This window comes from Myripristis murdjan, chromosome 18 (genome assembly GCF_902150065.1).
Source record: "Myripristis murdjan chromosome 18, fMyrMur1.1, whole genome shotgun sequence".
Taxonomy (NCBI): Eukaryota; Metazoa; Chordata; class Actinopteri; order Holocentriformes; family Holocentridae; genus Myripristis; species Myripristis murdjan.
Window position 1 is genome coordinate 28,637,938 of NC_043997.1, and position 20,291 is coordinate 28,658,228.

Sequence of the window (20,291 nt, forward strand, 5' to 3'; positions counted from 1 at the left end):
GGGTTTTATTTTAACCGCTGATATCCCCAGCAGGATGTATTTGTGGTTTTGAGTACCTGTGGTCAGCTAAATATAGTTTTACAGCTCCTCGCTTTTGCCTTTCCCCCGGAGCTCTGTTGGCACGGTTCGTTTAGCCAATCAGAGGAGAGAATCAGCATCTCTCAACTGATTGGCTGCCTGTTTTCTGAGTGACATACGGTTGGGCCAATCGCAGGCAAGTACCTGAAACCTACGTTGCTAAACAGCGCTAACCAGTAAACAGGAATTATCATCTTATATAGATCTATAAGATTGTCATGGCCACCGCTGAGCGTGCTGTTGTACGGCCGTACATGTTTGAGCCTGACTCAGATCCTGAATCACAAACGGCAGAAGACACCGAACCACCTCAAATCCATTTATTACAGGATGTTTCAGAATGGTAAGTAATGTTTGTTAAATATGTTGTAACATGAACAAGCAAATGTCACAGTACAGAGTAATGCTAATCAAAATAATAATAATGTCTGGTAAAAGGTAATGTGTTTTTGCAAAAATGAATGTGAAAACTCTATTGACGGAACAACAGTCTTAGTCACTATCCACTCAATAAGATGCAAGGCTACACTGCATTCAATATTCTACCTACTTGAAAATTTAGCAAACACCGATGGTTCAAACTCTGGCGTTTTTAGTTGTAACGAATATTTGTGTGTGAGCTTGTTGCCTGGGGAGCGGAGGCAGACAGGCTGAGTTCGCTAGGTTGTGAGCTTGTTGGCCGGGGAGCGGAGTCGGACTGGCTAAGTTCACTAGCTTGTGAGCTTGTTGCCTGGGGAGCGGAGGTGGACTGGCTAAGTTCGCAAGCTTGGGAGCTTGTTGCCTGGGGAGCAGAGGCGGGCTGTGGCAGAGTCACCGTCTTCATAACATCATGAAGTAACGGAAGTGCAATCCGCTCGTTTTACAGGGAGAGTTTCAAAAAATGGGCTGTGTGCACTTCTCCATTTGTCACAGGTTTAATGCATGGGACAGTATTTATGTGGCCCCAAGACCTTCCCTATCACGCAAAAACAACGAAAATTGCATTTTCCATGCCATGGGGCCTTTAATAATAATTTCCCTGCAAATTCGGGGGGAATTTCTTGCTCATCTGCTTATCGAATGCTTATAAATTTAATTGAAAGCTTTAAAATTACAGTGAAACTATGGGTTCCCCGGTAGCTCACAGAGTGCATACCACTTGTTAATGTTGAGTCCTGACCGAAGCGTCCTGAGTTTGAATCCAAGCCCACGTCCTTTGCAGCATGTCATCTGCTTTCTCCCCCCTGCCTGTCCTGTCATTCTCTATTGTAACTATCAAATAAAGAAGAAATGGCAAAAAAAAACAAACAAAAAAAAACCTTTAAACATTAAATAAATAACCGTAACGTTTTTTTCTTTTTACGGACAATTTTTAGAATAACAAAAGTTTTACCTTTTTGACAGTTTCGGCGTGAATCTTCCGCCTTCATCAGAAGCGTCACCAGAATGTTAGATGGTGACGTGCCTTATCAGCTGGTATTACGGAGGCGTGACCTGTCTGTCAAATTTGACAGGTCGGTCACGCCTCCTGCTGTCAGTTCGCCTCCCTAGGACTGCGGCCCAGGTGTGCGACAGCATATATGCTCCCTCGTCCCGGTTCATTGTCCTGCTTGCATGTTTTTTAATCCGCAGTCCTAGGGAGGCGAACTGACAGCAGGAGGCGTGACCGACCTGTCAAATTTGACAGAAAGGTCACGCCTCAGTAACACCAGCTGATAAGGCACGTCACCATCTAACATTCTGGTGACGCTTCTGATGAAGGCGGAAGATTCACGCCGAAACTGTCAAGAAGGTAAAACTTTTGTTATTCTAAAAATTGTCCGTAAAAAGAAAAAACGTTACGGTAATTTACTTAGGACATAATGAACCTACACCACCTATTAAATAAATAAATAAATTGAAACTAAACTATTCCTCATTTGCCAAGGACCCCTTGGAATACCCTCAATGACTACTGGTCCCCTGACCCCTCTTTTAAAACTAGTTTTATAAAGTACAATTGGATCACTCTAAACTTATTGAAGGGCATTACATTCATACTGCAAGTCACAATAGAAATAGCAAAGTGATTTCCTCTAAGGTCCTGGCTACCAGCGTTGGTAGCTGGCCCACATGGCTAGACTCCCAGGCCAGGGCCCAGAACAACACTGCTGTTGCCAGAGATGTTGCAAGCAGGCAAGCAGCATATAATCCTGCAGTAGCAGCATTCACCCACCTTCTGAAAGCGGTACCACTGCCTCACATTCAAATACATGACTAAAGACTGCTAAGGCAACTGTGGTTATTACATAATAGGGGGCCCATTTGCAGCCATATATATATATATATATATATATATATATATATATATATATATATATATATATGTGTATGTACATATATATATATATATATATATATATATATATATATTTTTTTTTTTTTTTTTTTTTTTTTTTTTTTTTTAAATACAGGACAATTACCTGAACTTACAAACCATGTTAAAATGTAAATGGTGAGACCAGGTCAACAAAGGTAGATCATTAGCCACAAAGTCTATTTTAACTCTCTCTACCAGGTGAAGACACAACACACAGTTAATACAGGTTATTAAAGGTTATTACCTTTCTCCTCTGGCATTGTTACACAGGTTGTCTTCTTTTCCTGATTGTGAGATACTGTATGTTTTTATGTCCTTTAACAGTAGTTATGAAGGATATCCAAAATCTTCTCACAGGTTTCTGAGGACGTTGCTACACATCCTCTACACTCACTGCAGCTCTGGTGTAATAATAGATGGGAAACAGGAGCACAAGAACACTCTGTCTGTCACTATCTCTGGAATGAGCTGCAGGTCATATGACTCTCTCTCTCTCTCTCTCTCTCTCTCTCTCTCTCTCTCTCTCTCTCTCTCTCTCTCTCTCTCTCTCTCTCTCTCTCTCTCTCTCTCTCTCTCTCTGGGTGTTTGTGTGTGTGTGTGTGTGTGTGTGTGTGTGTGTGTCTCTCCCACCTCTCAGAGTTATGTTGGAGGTATTGCAGCTATCTGTTATAAATAGAAGCTTCTGGATCTCAGAGAGACTCACACCACCTCCTACTAATCTATCACTGGGCGTTTCCCAGTCCTCCCCATCCAAGCCCACTGGTTCCCCCAGAACCCCCAGAGGTCTGTGAAGATGGCCCCAGTAACTTCACTGTGTTATTAAGTATGGAATTGTAATTAAATACTACCAATTATTTGTATCATCATATTTGTCTTATTAGGGATTATTAAACTTGCCAATCCCACTTGTCAAGCTTTGTTCAAACTCACAGAACATTATTTGAGATTCTAGTGGAGACCCAAGGATTTCAAAAGATCCAAACAGAGTGGGCCCGTGGCATAAATGTGCTATGCGGTTGCTTAGGGCCACAACCACCAGAGGGGCCACACACGCACTGCGACTCTGTGTTTCTACTTTCTACACCAAGTAACACACACAAACTGGGCTTTAGTCTTGAGGAGTTCCCGCATTTATTTTTCTGACAAAAGCTCTAAGGGCACACACCTTATTTCTTCTCATTTGCAGCTATCTTTCCAACACGCTTGGCCCCGGTCGCCAGCTTTACCAACACACACACATATACTCCCGACTGCGCAGCCACTGCGCAGCACATAGCGCACTGTACTGTCCCTTAAAGGGGCCACGGTACCTGTATTACACCTTGATTACAGCTGCAACATGTGTCCTAAACAGAAATGAAGGAGTGCCGCTAAAGGGCCAAAAAAGAGAAGATTGGAAAAGGCAAAAAATGGTGAGGGATAAAGGTATGTTATTGTTTATTGAATCTGAAATATTAAGCATAACATAAGTTCACCAGAAGCCCACCTTGATTGCATGGCTAGCTTTGGTTATTAGCTAAGCTAACTTACTTAGCCTACTAATGTGTTTTGTTTTGTTTTGTTTTTTGTTTTGTGCTTTGCTTGCTACCTAATATTAGCTAACATAAGTAGGATGCATCATCATTTATGATTCAGAAACGCTACAGTGGGTTTGTTAACTAGGGTTAGGGTCTGTTAATTTAATTTTACTTTTTACTAAGTTTCATATCCATGAATGTAAATTTTTTAGGCAATTCTGAGCAACAAGTGGAGAATAGGAAGATGAAAAGAAAGGTGGTGTTTTAATTTGCATTTTGCATCAGTTGAGGCTTGAACTCACAGTTTCTGGCATGCAGGACAAGACTTTATCTCACTGAGTTAATTGACAAGTTAATTGTCGGACTTCCAGTACAACTCGGAGTCCTGCCACGTGCAGAAGTTCGCGGACGACACGGCCGTCGTGGGATGTATCAGCGGTGGACAGGAGGAGGAGTAGAGGAAACTCATCCAGGACTTTGTAGCATGGTGCGGTTCAAACCACCTCCACTTGAACACCTCCAAGACAAAAGAAATGGTGGTGGACTTCAGGAGGACCAGGCCTCACCCGGAGCCCGTAAGCATCAACGGTGCCTGTGTGGAAATGGTGCAGACCTATAAATACCTGGGAGTGCAGCTGGATGAGAAACTGGACTGGACGGCCAACACGGAGGCTCTGTGCAGGAAAGGACAGAGCCGACTGTACTTCCTCAGAAGGCTGGCGTCCTTCAACATCTGCAAAAAACTGCTGCTGATGTTCTACCAGAGTGTTGTGGAGAGCGCCCTCTTCTATGCGGTTGTGTGCTGGGGAGGTAGCATCAAGAAGAGGGACACCTCACGACTGGACAAACATCATTCCTCTCCCACGCCATGTGGCTTTTTAACTCCACCCGGAGGAAATAACTCTTACTATATGCACATTCTTCCTTCTTCTCAGCACCTTAACTACCGCCCCTGCTTATAGTGTATATATTGCTTGCTGCTATCTATCATCTGTTTATATTGTAAACTTTGCTCTGATTACTGCTTTGCACACTCTTGGCATTCTCTCGATGAGCTTCAAGAGGTAGTCACCTGAAATGGTTTTCCAACAGTCTTGAAGGAGTTCCCAGAGATGCTGAGCACTTGTTGGCCCCTTTGCCTTCACTCTGCGGTCCAGCTCACCCCAAACATTCTCCATTGGGTTCAGGGCTGGTGACTGTGGAGGCCAGGTCATCTGCCGCAGCACTCCATCACTCTCCTTCTTGGTCAGATAGCCCTTACACAGCCTGGAGGTGTGTTTGGGGTCATTGTCCTGTTAAAAAATAAATGATCATCCAACTAAACGCAAACCGGATGGGATGGCATGTCGCTGCAGGATGCTGTGGTAGCCATGCTGGTTCAGTGTGCCTTCAATTTTGAATAAATCCCCAACAGTGTCACCAGCAAAACACCCCCACACCATCACACCTCCTCCTCCATGCTTCACAGTGGGAACCAGGCATGTGGAATCCATCCGTTCACCTTTTGTGTCTCACAAAGACACGGCAGTTGGAACCAAAGATCTCAAATTTGGACTCATCAGACCAAAGCACAGATTTCCACTGATCTAATGTCCATTCTTTGTGTTTCTTGGCCCAAACAAATCTCTTCTGCTTGTTGCCTCTCCTTAACAGTGGTTTCCTAGCAGCTATTTGACCATGAAGGCCTGATTGGCGCAGTCTCCTCTTAACAGTTGTTCTAGAGATGGGTCTGCTGCTAGAACTCTGTGTCGCATTTATCTGGTCTCTGATCTGAGCTGCTGTTAACTTGCGATTTCTGAGGCTGGTGACTCGGATGAACTTGTCCTCAGAAGCAGAGGTGACTCTTGGTCTTCCTTTCCTGGGTCGGTCCTCATGTGTGCCAGTTTCGTTGTAGCGCTTGATGGTTTTTGCGACTCCACTTGGGGACACATTTAAAGTTTTGCAATTTTCCGGACGGACTGACCTTCATTTCTTAAAGTAATGATGGCCACTCGTTTTTCTTTAGTTAGCTGATTGGTTCTTGCTATAATATGAATTTCAACAGTTGTCCAATAAGGCTGTCGGCTGTGTAGTAACCTGACTTCTGCACAACACAACTGATGGTCCCAACCCCATTGATAAAGCAAGAAATTCCACTAATTAACCCTGATAAGGCACACCTGTGAAGTGAAAACCATTTCAGGTGACTACCTCTTGAAGCTCATCGAGAGAATGCCAAGAGTGTGCAAAGCAGTAATCAGAGCAAAGGGTGGCTATTTTGAAGAAACTAGAATATAAAACATGTTTTCAGTTATTTCACCTTTTTTTTGTTAAGTACATAACTCCACATGTGTTCATTCATAGTTTTGATTCCTTCAGTGAGAATCTGCAATGTAAATAGTCATGAAAATAAAGAAAACGCATTGAATGAGAAGGTGTGTCCAAACTTTTGGCCTGTACTGTATATATACACACACACACACATCACACATATACACACACACACACACACACACACACACACACACACACACACACATATATATATATATATATATATATATATATATATGTGTGTGTGTGTGTGTGTGTGTGTGTATCCATGGCAACGGCGGCGCACATGCATGCAGCAGCTGGTGGCTCCCTCAATTTCAGCAAAAAGAGGAGCGATTCTTCCATTTTTATTGCTGAGAATCATATCACTTGTGGGTGTATTACTTATGACAGTAATACACTCCTCAATATCAGAAAAGGAAGTGCAAAAATTGCACTGAGTGCCGCGGACCTTGATGCTCTCGGCATCTCAAGATCCAACAACCAAAACATTCAGATCAGACGTCATCGCAAGCGGTGTAGTCGACCCAAGAGGAGAGGGAAACGAGCCGGGGTAAGACACAGGCTGAGTAGGCTTGGACCCAAGGCTGTCCCGCTACCCAGCCTACTCCTGACAAAAGTCCGGTCGCAGAAAAATAAAATGGACGAGATAAGGCTCAGGCTGACCCAGCAGGGAGAGATCAGAAACCGCGGCGCTCTCATCCTGACAGAGACGTGGCTCCATGAAAACATACCGGATGAGGCTTTAGCACTGGACGGGCGGAGCCTGTTCTGGGCCGACAGAACACAAGACTCCGGTAAGACGAGAGGGGGCGGGCTCTGTGTGTACATCAATGATGCTTGGTGCTCAGGTGCAGTCAGAGTGGATGGAAAATGTTCACCTGACATTGAGTTTTTCCTGCTGAGATGTCGGCCATATTACCTGCCTAGAGAATTCACCAGTGTGTTTGTTGCTGCTGTTTACATTCCACTGGCTGCAAATTCAAAAAATGCACTCCTGGAATTGTATGAGGTCATCAGCAGTCAAATGGCAAAACAGCCAGATGCTGTTATTATTATTGCTGGGGATTTTAATCAAACAGACCTCAGAACTGTTCTGCCAAGATTCCACCAGCACGTCCACATCCCCACCAGAGGAAACAACACACTGGACCATGTCTACACCAATGTTCCTGGCAGCTACAGAGCCCTCTCTCGTCCTCATTTTGGCCAGTCAGACCTGATGATGTGGTAAAAATAAGGACAGTTAAATCATTCCCTAATGAGAAAGCCTGGATGAATGGAGAGGTGAGAGCTCAATGTAGAGCCAAAAAGGTGCCTTTAAGTCAGGTGACAAAGAAGCCTACAACACCGCCAGAGCAAAACTGAAAGCTGGCATCAAAGAGGCAAAGCGAAGGCATCAGCAGAGACTGGAGAGAGACCTCAACACCAACAACAGCAAAGACTTGTGGCAGGCGGTCAAAAGTGTGACAGGCTACAAAAGCAGGAGCGCTCCCATCATGTGTGAGGCCACGTTAACAGATAAGCTAAACACATTTTATGCTCGCTTTGACCTCCTCAACAGAGAGTCAGCTGTAAAGTCTACTCCGCCTCCAGAGGACCGGCCACTGTCAGTATCCACAGTGGATGTGAGGAAAGTCCTGCTGAAAGTGAATATGAGTAAAGCTGCTGGGCCTGACAACATCCCTGGCCGTGTACTAAAAACATGTGCCAACCAGCTAGTAGATGTCATTACCGACATTTTCAACATATCGCTGTCACAGGAGAGTGTTCCCACCTGCAAGACAGCCACCATCATCCCTGTGCCTAAAAAGTCTGCAGTGTCTAATCTAAATGACTACCGCCCTGTGGCACTCACCCCCATCCTGATGAAGTGCTTTGAGAAACTGGTTCTCCAGCACATAAAGAACAACATCCCTGCCAGTCTGGACCCTCAGCAGTTTGCATTCAGAACCAACAGATCCACAGAGGATGCCATCTCCACTGCTCTCCACTCAGTCTTCACTCACCTGGAGAAAAGCAGCACCTATATCAGAATGCTGTTTGTTGATTTCAGCTCAGCTTTCAACACAATCTCCCCCATGAAGCTGATTGGAAAACTGAACACTCTGGGCATCAGTACCACCCTCTGCAACTGGATACTGGACTTCCTCACAAACAGACCCCAGTCAGTTCGGACTGGCAGTCTCTCCTCCTCCACTCTAGTGATCAACACCGGAGCCCCCCAGGGCTGTTTGCTCAGCCCCTCCTGTTCACACTGTACACCCATGACTGCAACCCCCGACATGGAGAGAACTCAATTGTGAAGTTTGTGGATGACACCACCATCATCGGCCGGATTTCCAACAAAACAACCTACTGCTCAACGTCAGCAAAACCAAAGAGCTGATAGTTGGTTTTAGAAAAAAGGAGGCAAAGACTCACAACCCAGTCTACATCAATGGAGCTGAGGTGGAGCAAGTGAGCAGTTTTAAGTTCCTGGGAATCAACATAACAGAGAACCTGACATGGACTTCACATATCTCTGCCCTGGTTAAAAAAGCTCAGAAACCGCTGTATTTCTTAAGGAAACTTAAGAAAGCAAAATTCCCACGCCAAGTTCTTGTCAGCTTCTACAAAGGAGCGATTGAAAGCATCCTGGCTGGAAACATCACAAACTGGCATGGGATGTGCACGGCCCAGGACAGGAAGACTCTGCAACGAGTGATTAAAACTGCCCAAAACATCATTGGCACCCATCTACCAAGCATCAGTGATATCGGGGAGGTGAGGTGCCTGCGCAGAGCCTGTCACAGCCTTCTTCCCTCAGGCTGTGACACTACTAAATGCACCATCTGAACTCCTCCAGGCTTAATAATTCTATTTTCTACACAATCAATCAATTAATCAATCAAGAGGGAACCACACTTTAATTTCATTATTCAACCTGTTGTATAATGACAAATAAACTTCCTTGTATCCTTGTATATACACTATATTGCCAAAAGTATTCGCTCGGCTGCCTTCACACACATATGAACATGAGTGACATCCCATTCTTAAACCATAGGATTTAATATGATGTGGGCCCATCCTTTGCAGCTATAACAGCTTCAACTCTTCTAGGAAGGCTTTCCACAAGGTTTAGGAGTGTGTTTATGGGAATTTTTGACCATTCTTCCAGAAGTGCATTTGTGAGGTCAAACACTGATGTTGAACAAGAAGGCCTGGCTCGCAGTCTCCGCTCTAATTCATCCCAAAGGTGTTCTCTCGGGTTGAGGTCAGGACTCTGTGCAGGCCAGTCAAGTTCTTCCACACCAAACTCGCTCATCAATGTCTTTATGGACCTTGCTTTGTGCACTGGTGCGCAGTCGTGTTGGAAGGGCCATCTCCAAACTGTTCCCACAAAGTTGGGAGCATGAAATTGTCCAAAATGTCTTTGTATGCTGAAGCATTAAGAGTTCCTTTCACTGGAACTAAGGGGCCGAGCCCAACGTCCGAAAAACAAGCCCACACCATAATCCCCCCTCCACCAAACTTTACACTTGGCACAATGCAGTCAGACAAGTACCGTTCTCTTGGCAACCACCAAACCCAGACTCGTCCATCAGATTGCCAGACGGAGAAGCGTGACTCGTCACTGCAGAGAACACGTGTCCACTGCTCTAGAGTCCAGTGGCGGTGTGCTTTACACCGCTGCATCCGATGCTTTGCATTGTGCTTGGTGATGTAAGGCTTGGATGCAGCTGCTCGGCCATGGAAACCCATTCCATGAAGCTCTCTACGCACTGCTCTTGAGCTAATCTGAAGATCACATTAAGTTTGGAGGTCTGTAGCTATTGACTCTGCAGAAAGTTGGCGTCCTCTGCACACTATGCGTCTCAGCATCCGCTGACCCCGCTCTGTGATTTTATGTGGCCTACCACTCCGTGGCTGAGTTGCTGTCATTCCCAATCGCTTCTACTTTGTTATAGTACCACTAACAGTTGATTGTGGAATATTTAGTAGCGAGGAAGTTTCACAACTGGACTTACTGCACAGGTGGCATCCTATTACATTACTATTACAGCACCATGCTGGAATTCACTGAGCTCCTGAGAGCGACCCATTCTTTCACAAATGTTTGTAGAAGTAGTCTGCATGCCTAGGTGCTTGATTTTATACACCTGTGGTCATGGAAGTGATTGGAACACCTGAATTCAATGATTTGGATAGATGAGCGAATACTTTTGGCAATATAGTGTATAGACACTACTCACAAAAAGTTAGGGATATTCGGCTTTCGGGTGAAATTTCAGGATGAACCTAAAATGCATTATAACCTTTACAGGTTAACTTAATGTGACCTTCTGTAAACCTTTGAATGCACATGTCCAGCTGTTCAGTTTTTCAGTACCTTTTGCACAAGTTGCTGTTCTCTAACAAGGAGCTTAACGGCAAAATTCACAACAGGTGTTTGATCCATGAATCGACCAATAAATTTCCTGGTTCAATTAGAATTGGTATTTAAACGACTTCCGGTTATGGCGTCTCGCTGACAAGTCGCAACTTCTTGGCTCTATGCTAACTTTTCTGTAAAAGTCCTTTACAACGACTGACGGCTCACGTCAATTCACTTTTTAAGTCAGGAAAAGGCTTTGCTAGAAACTATGCCACCAAAAATTTCCAAACTCGGTCCTCAGCCATCAAAAACAACGGTACAAAACAGTTCCACGAGCGACGCCACAAGCTCCGCTAGCAACGTTGTTGACCAGGACCGGGACGAAGCTAATGCTACAGGGCCTTCAAACAGTGACATACTGAGTGCGATTCGTTCACTGAAGGAAGATTTTACCAAGCAAACAACCGACATGCTGGAAGCAATCAATGGCCTCAGAGCGGATTTACTGTCGCACTCAAAGAGAATCGGGGAGGCGGAGGACAGGATTTCACAAGCGGAGGAAGATGTAACAGTCCTCCAGCAAAAGGTCGAACAACTGGAAGGAAAGATGGAGATACTAAGAAATAAAGTGCAAGATCAAGAAGACCGAGGGAGACGCTCCAACTTGAGACTAGTTGGCCTCCCAGAAAAAACTGAGGGTCCTGACATGTGCAGCTTTTTGGAAAACTGGCTTCCCAAGGCTCTGGGTGATACTCTCACCCCCACCCCTGTCATCGAACGCGCACATCGGATAGGCCAAGTCAACCCTATGCGGTCCTCGGCGCCCCGACCGATTGTCATGAAATTCCTGAACTACAAAGACCGTGAGAAGACGCTGAGAGCGGCCAGGAAAATGAAAGAGGTGCGATACGAAAACCAACGGGTCAGCTTCTTCCCGGACCTATCGGCTGAAACCCGCCAGCAGCAACGTGAATACGACGGGGTCAAGGCCAAGTTCCGTGCCATGAATATTCGCTACGGCTTGCTCTATCCTGCTCATCTGGTAATCACTCACGATGGACAGCGCCTGACGTTCAAGTCTGTTGCAGAAGCAGAGGATTATCTCCGTAAGATGCAAACTTCAGGATCTCCGCGACTTCAGAACTGAAAAGTACACTGTACTCACTTCACTGACTTTGCCCCTTTCTGCTGCAGCTTAGAGGACATTAGACGGTTAAGAGGTAAAGCAAGGATCTTATAAGGGACAGTAAAGACCCCTTTTCTCTTTTCTTTCTTCGCTACATTTTAGTTCATTTTCTATATATCAGTGTACCAAACTTATTAACCTATCATGGTAGAGGAAAGTGGCTAATGCAAATATTTTACTTTCTCTTTTTCCCATTTAATTTAAGTATTGAGAGCCAACGGTTTATTTGTACTTATTATGTTAGCAGACCTAAAATGAGTCAGTTCAATTACGTTGCTCCTCATAGTGTGGATCAAACGTTCTGCATAACCAAAGTTTGTAACTTTTTGGGTGTTCTTTTTGTGCTTCGTTTGGGGAAGTACATGAGAGTTTATGGGGAGGGATTGAGATCTCGGTGTTTTGCTTTTAACTTCTACTTTTATTTTATTTTCTTTTTTGGTCAGGAAATCCTAATGTACAACCAAAAAAGCTGTTTCATATCATTATGTTTAAGGGATCAGAGTTAAAAATCTCTAGCTGGAATGTAAGAGGACTGAACAGCTTGGTAAAACTTAAACAGGTTTTGGGCAGGATCAAACAAATGAAATCCAATATAAATTTCATACAGGAGACTCATTTGGTACCAAAAGATGTTAGTAGAGTGGAAAAAAGATGGCCGGGACAAATTTATTCAGCTTTCTTTACTTCCCATGCTAGAGGGGTGATGGTACTAGTTCACAAATCAGTACCCTTTCGGTTGAAGAATAAATACATAGATCCATCAGGAAGATACATTATACTTAATGGTACCATAGTATCCACTCACATCAACCTAATATGTATTTATGCACCTAATGGTGATGATCCTGTTTTCTATCAAAATCTTTTTCTCTCCATATCATCATATCCTGGTCATTACATAATTGGTGGAGATTTCAATTGTGTGCTTGATCCGGTGTGCGATCGGTCTACAGGCTTCGACATTTCACACCAACAAACCAGGAAAATTATTCAGAAATTCATGGTTGATTTTAATTTAATTGATATTTGGAGGTATCTCAACCCCAATAAAAAAGACTACTCATGTTTTTCCAATACATACAAAACTTACTCAAGAATTGATTATTTTTTAATTTCCACCGGTTTATTATCAAAAATTGAGAACTGTTGGTATGATAGTATATTGTTGTCGGACCATGCTCCAATTTCATTAATATTGCCAATATCTAATATATGTAACTCGCCTCCCAGATTTCGCTTTCAGTCTAAATGGCTCCAGGACCCAGATTTTGTAAAGTTTCTTGGTGGGAAAATAGATGATTATTTTTCTTTAAACACAAATGAAACCAGTGCTTCAGTAAAATGGGAAGCGTTCAAAGCATATATAAGGGGTGAGATACTTAGCTATACTAAATCCAAATCTAAAGCATTTTATGCCCAATTGGCTACTCTTGAACAAAAAGTAAAAGAGCTAGAACAACAACTTTACAATAAGCATATTCCGGAAAAACAACATGATCTTCTCATTTTGAAGTCACAGTACAATGAGTTAACCACCAATAAAATAGCTTCTAATTTGATGTGGCTAAAGCAATCATATTATGACCAGGGAGAGAAAGCTGGAAAGCTATTAGCATGGAGAGTTAAAAAGATACAAACAAGTAGGGCTATTAATTCCATTAAATTGGAAGATGGGAGAAACATAGTTGATCCACTTGAAATAAATACTGTTATGACGAAATATTATGAAGATCTTTATAAATCAGAATACCCAGAGAGTTCAGAAAAACAAAACAAGTTTTTGGATCAACTTAAATTCCCAATTTTAACTGAGGAGATCAAAACAAATCTTGATAAAAATTTAAGTATTGAAGAACTAGTGAATGCGCTGAAAAGTATGAGTAGTGGTAAAGCACCTGGGCCTGATGGCCTACCTATAGAAATATATAAGACTTTTTCAGAAAAGTTGTTACCTCAACTTCTTGAGATGTTTAATGAATCTTATGAAGAAGGAATATTACCGCCATCTTTAAGATCAGCAGTAATTACTCTCCTTTTAAAGCAAGGGAAATCTCCCACAGAAAGAGCATCATATCGCCCTATATCTTTAATGTCTTGCGATACTAAAATTCTTTGTAAAGCCCTGGCTAGGCGGATAGAATCAGTCATTCCCCACTTGATCGCTAAGGATCAAAATGGATTTGTACGGGGTAGACAAGCATTCCATAATACTCGTAGACTGCTTAATATTCTGTATGCAAAACAAAATGCCAAGGACCATGCTATCCTGTCATTAGATGCCGAAAAGGCTTTTGACAGGATCGAGTGGAAATACCTTTTTGACACTCTAAAAAGATTTGGATTTGGGGAAAGTTATCTCAAATGGATCAAATTATTATATACCAAGCCAGTGGCAGAAATTGTGACCAATAACCAAATTTCAAAACCTTTCAGTATCAGTAGATCTACACGCCAGGGTTGTCCTATGTCCCCTTTATTATTTTTGTTTGCCATCGAACCCCTAGCAATGGCAATCCGCCAGTCGTCTGAAATCTCAGGTATACTAATAGGCAAGACAGAACATCGTTTGTCTCTTTTTGCGGATGATATTATTTTATTTTTAAAAAATCTTGAAGCCTCAACCAAGGGGCTTAGTCATCTTCTCACGACGTTTGGAAAATTCTCTGGTTACAAAATTAATAATGATAAAAGTGCCTTGTTACTGTTAAATAGAGAAGAGAGAGAACATCCCTCAGTTCACACACAATTTACCAACGCCCCACAAGGATTTACATACTTAGGAATTAAAATAACCCCTGATATTAAAAACATTGTTTCATTAAACTATGACCCTTTAGTAAAAGAAATAGGAGAATCCCTAGAGAAATGGAGCTCAATGCCCATCTCCATGATAGGACGCATTAATATTATTAAGATGTCAATCCTTCCAAAATTTTTGTATCTTTTTCAATCCATTCCACTCCCCTTACCGGCCTCCCTCTTTTCTATGCTTAAAAAGATCTTCTCATCCTTTATATGGAATGATAAACGCCCTAGACTGCGTCTCTCTCTCCTCTATTTGCCATATGAGCGTGGAGGGCTAAGACTGCCTGACATGAAACTTTACTATTGGGCTGCCCAGCTTCGTGCTGTCATGTATTATTTTTCTACGACAGAGGTTCCAGCTTGGATAGAATTAGAGAACAGTGCTTTAGAACTTCCACTATGCTTGTACCTTTATTCATCACAAACCAAAATGCTGACAAAGAATACACATAATCCTTTTCTTAAAAATTCAATAGTAGTTTGGCATGATGCCCACACCTTTTTAAATGAAACTATCAAGCTTTCATGTTTCACACCCATCTGGGGAAATGACAGTTTCAAACCAGGGAGATGCGATATGGGATTCAAACGCTGGATGGATAATGGATTATACAAAATAAAAGATTTGTATAATGAAGGTACTCTAATGTCATTCCAACAATTAGTGGATAAATATGACCTCCCGAGGAAACACTTTTTTAAGTACTTGCAAATTAGGAACTTCATATACTCTCAAATTAAAAATACTCTGGAACCTCCATTGTCTACCATTGAAAAAATTACAGTAAACCACTTGCATGGCAGAGGTCAGCTGTCAATGTTTTATAATATTTTATTAGCAGGATCTAAAGAAAATTCTCTTTCATGTTTGTCTGCTTGGAAAAATGACCTCCAATCAGACATCTCTGTAGAGGAATGGGAGAATTCTTGTTTTTTGGCCCAAACCCAAACTATAAATACTAGATGCAAATTGTTACAATATAAATGGCTGCTTAGGACATATATTACACCTGTTAAACTTAATCATTTTAATCCTAATATCCCTGATAATTGTGTGAAATGTAACAAAGAAATTGGCACCTTATTACACTGTATGTGGCAATGTGAAAAACTTCAGATATTCTGGAAAGAAGTGCTTGAGATGATCTCTAAATTGTTGGGGCATGTTTTTCCTGTTGATGCCAAACTATGCTTACTGCATATCTACCCTAAAGAATTTCCAGCCAATACAAGGAAACGCAAACTTATAAATTTTTGTTTACTACAAGCAAAACGTGTAATTGCTTTAAAATGGAAGGATGTTCAGAAACCAGATTCTTGTCAATGGATCAAAGAAATGTCTTGCAACCTTGCACTAGAAAAACTGACCTACATAGTAAAAGGTAAAATTGAGGAATTTTTTGAAATATGGACACCTTTCTTAAATTTCATAAATGACCCAACTACAAAGAAGTCAGTGAATGGACAGGGATTAGTGCCACCAGTAACCTCTCAATAAACTTGTATAATGCCACGGCTAGAGTACTATGGTTGTAGACATAAAGGAAAAGAATAGGATGCTGACTTAACTGTATATTTATATATTATATTTTTTATTACTGTGATTATTGTTTATGTATGTATGTGTATGTATATATATATACATGGGTATGTGAGTATGTGTATGTGTATATGTGTATATACATGTGTATGTGATTTTTTTTTTTTTTTTTTTTTTTTTTTTTTTTTTTTTTTTTTTTTATTATGTGTTTGGACTCCTAATTAGGCTTTATATTATTTATTTATTTACTTTTTACCATTTACATAACTTCTATGTACTTTTTATTTACGTATTATTTATTTATTATTGATTGATTGATTGATTGATTGATTTATTTATTCATTTTTTTCTTTCTAACCGAGACTGTTGTGTTATTGTGGGGTTATGGGATGTTTCTTTGTTAATGTTTGTTTTGTCTATATAAAATGAACAAAAACCAATAAACATAATATTGAAAAAAAAAAAAAAAAAGAATTGGTATTTAAACAGTCCTCCTCATCATGCTGTTCACGTTTTGACATCATGAGACCAAGACGACACCTAACAATTGATCAACAGTACCTCGCCATGGCGAGGCTTCAAACAGGATGTTCTCAGACGGAAGTGGCCACTGAGTTTAGAGTGTCACAGAGTGTCATCAGCAGGTTGCAACAGAGATACAGAGAGACTGGAAGAGTCACAGAAAGGCATAGAAGTGGACATCCTTTGGCCACATCCCACACTGATGACCGCTTCATTGTGAACAGTGCCCTGCGGAACCAGATGATGAATGCCACTCAAATCCAGGCACGTTTAAGGGAGGTGAGAGGCACCCAAGTGTCACGTCAGACCATCCGAAACCGTTTACATCAGCATGGTCTGCGTGCTAGACGACCTGCAAGGGTACCTGACCACACCACCAGGCACAGGTGTCATCGTCTTGCATGGGCCAGGGAGCATTTACGCTGGGCGAGGGACCAGTGGGCCTCAGTGCTGGTCTCTGATGAAAGCCGATTCATGTTGAGCAGAAATGATGGCCGCCAACGATGTTGGAGACGTCAAGGAGAGCGCTATGCATCAGCCACTATTGTCACCAGACAAGCCTTTGGTGGTGGTGGTGGTACTGTGTGGGCAGGTGTGTCTGGTCAGTATTCTGTCTGTAAACTTCTTTTTTACCTTTAGCGGGGCAACAGTATTTAAAGCAGCTGACAGGGTGTTGTTGAATTGCTTAACCATGTCATTTAGAGTGCAGTCACCACTGTGTGGCTCAAATGATCTCATGAGATTAGCAAAGTTAGCTTCGGCCTCATCATCAAGAAATCTCTTTTTAACCAGGTACTCCCTCTTAGTTTTCGTTAAGGTTAGGGTGGCATTGAAGAGCACACAGTGATGATCAGAAATGGGCAGTTCAAGTACTGAAACATTCTCAATGTGTAGCCCTGTTGTTATTACCAGGTCTAGGGTGTTACCAAGCTGGTGAGTGGCTTCAGTTACATGTTGAATGAGTGCAAAGCTGTCCAGTATGTTCATAAACTCAGTGGCATTGGAGTCATTCTTTTTGTTGATATGAATATTCAGGTCTCCATTCATTATTAACCTGTCATATCTAGTGATGGCAAGTGAGACCAGCTCTGTAAAATCCTGTAGGAATGCTGATGAGTATCCTGGTGGCCAATATAGTGTAACCATAAGTACTGCTTGTTCTGACTTGAGCTCTAAAGCAAGATATTCAAATGATGCATAATCACCGAGGTCAATGTCATTGCATACTAACTGTGTAGAAAAAATGGCTGCAATCCCTCCTCCTCTCCTGTTTTGTCTGACTGACTGATAGAACTGAAAATTTGGTGGACAGGCCTCTAGCAGAGTTGCTGTACCAGTAACACTGTTTAGCCACGTCTCAACTAAAAATATGCAATCCAAGTTCCTTTCAGTTATCAAATCCCTAATCAAGAAAGATTTATTGGCCAATGATCTGACATTAAAAAGAGCTAGTTTCAGCTGTAGGGATGATGTGACAGGAAAGGAGGATGACTGCTGTTGAACATTGACAGACTTCAGATTGTTAAGACAGGTGCCATATGGTCTGTAAATGCTACGATGTGTACCTATTATCACAGGGATTGAAAAGGCTATTTGACCTCCATAGGGCCCTGACTTTTCCTGGAGAACATTATTGATATCAGTATCACAGCCTGGACCTGGCACATACCAGTCGGATTCACAGTCGTGAAGGTTTATGGGGGGTGGATGGGGCCGATGACTTTTGGTCGATAGGTGTTTCAGGCATGGTGGAATGGGAGGGGCATGACGATGAGGGGGGTTTAGGGGAGAAAATATGGGGATTTGACGTGGCGTAAGTTGGACTCCAATGCTAACAAGGTCCTTCATCCTGTCAGTGAAATCCAGAAGTGGGGAGTCAGGACTGGAAGGAGCAAGTGGGGGGCTTGGTGGGGACTGGGATGGTGAAGACTGGGAGTCTCCAGTTGGGGCTGGGGCAAACTCCTCTAGTTGGAGTGAGGGTGCTGATTTTGGAGCTGACTTTGGAGTTGACACCTCTTTCTGGGTCAGCTGTCCTCCATGGTCCGTTCTTATCTCAGGCACAAGCAGTTCCTCTCCACAGCGCCAACTTATCGGTTGTTTTGGGTTGTCTTGCCGCTTGTCCTTGGCAGGGGCTGCTGGTGTCTGACACACAAAGTAGAAAATGTTGGAACCCAACAGTCGCACTCCTGACTTATTCAGGTAAAATCCATCTGGCTTAAAGAGGTGCCTGCGTTCCCAAAAAATATGGAAATTGTCAATGTAGTTCACAGGTAGAGCAGCACATGTAGCTTTGAGCCATCTGCTGAGCATTATCAGCCTGCTGAATCTCTCACCCCCTCGTCGTACCGGTGGTAGAGGTCCACTCAAATACACATCCATGTCTAGACTTTGAACCTTCTTCAGAAGATCAGTAAAGTCCTGTTTCAGTACCTCTGATTGTTGTTTCACAACATCAAGAGCTCCTGTGTGTATGATGAGAGATTTAACTGTCGGATGCTCATCAGTGATCTTAAGGATTTTCTCTGAGATATCAGACACCATGCCGTTGGGAAAACACAGTACTTTGGTTTATTTCATGCTGCAAAAGCATTTTAGGTCTTTCACAGCTCCGTCACCCACTATCAGTGCTTGGGGCCCAGTGGTTAGCTCTCTCTGCAGCCTTTTACTGATTGATTTAGTCACATACCTTTTTCCAGTGTCTGGGGAACAGCTTTCTTTTGGGCAGTCATGGTCTTGAACAAGAGGTGTAAATCTATTTTCCAAGCGGATCTCAGAGTCCTGGTGTGGTTTGGTCTTATTAGGGCCCGAGCGCTGGAACAGCGCGAAGCCCTATTGTTATTGCTCCGTTTCTTTCTTCTTATTAGGGCCCGAGCACTGGAACAGTGCGAAGCCCTATTGTTATTGCTTCGTTTTTTTTTCTTCTTATTATTATCTCGTGTCATTAGGCCTTAATTTGACCCCCTAAACATGCTCAAAAACTCACCAAATTCGGCACGCAGGCCAGGTCTGGTGAAAAATTTGATAAAATGGACAAACGGACCCCCTAAGTGCAAAAATGGGCTCGGTAGCGCCACCTAGGCACACAAAGGCAGCCGCTGTGGCCCACAGGAATGTGATAGAAAGACCAAACCACTGCCGAAATGTAGGTCTCATCAACCCCTACAATTCACGCGCTGACACCCCCGACCTAAAACCAACAGGAAGTCCGCAATTTGCGTTTGAACATCACGTTCTCGCCCAAAATTCCGCTTTGAACAAAATCTATCTCCTCCCAGGCCGTAAATGTCAGCGGCTTGAAAATTGCACAGATGACAGAGGACAGAGTGCTGAACAAAAGTTCTGAAGGATTTCGTCATTACTCGATTCGTTTGGATGTGATAACACCTCCAAGTCGGAGGGGCCAGAACCAAAATCTCATTTTTTCCCATGGACTTTGGTGTGAAGAGGCTGACTTTTGGCACTAATTAGGCCCCTGCAGTGTAAAGTAAAAGTCTGACGGCTTTGAAAACTATGCAGATGGAAAGAGGACGGAAATTCCTACAAAAATATGAAGTTTTGATGTGGATTGGACCAAGTTTGTGGGAGCTATGAAGAGTTTTCAAACATTTTTGACTCTGGTGTGCTCTGCTCTG

At 42.7% G+C, this 20,291-nt stretch overlaps 1 protein-coding gene across 2 annotated transcripts in view; it reads right to left on the minus strand.

The window, feature by feature from the left end:
• ablim2 (actin binding LIM protein family, member 2) overlaps positions 1-20,291 on the minus strand; it is a 235,904-nt gene that overhangs the window by 188,112 nt on the left and 27,501 nt on the right. The window contains exon 1 of one of the 2 annotated variants that reach the window (XM_030075916.1): positions 2,661-2,789. The exons of the other annotated variant lie outside the window; for it this stretch is intronic. Coding sequence (XP_029931776.1) covers positions 2,661-2,676 — 16 coding nt within the window. The 5' untranslated portion in view covers positions 2,677-2,789. Of the gene's footprint in view, positions 1-2,660; positions 2,790-20,291 lie in introns of those variants that run through there. 2 annotated transcript variants of the gene reach the window in all.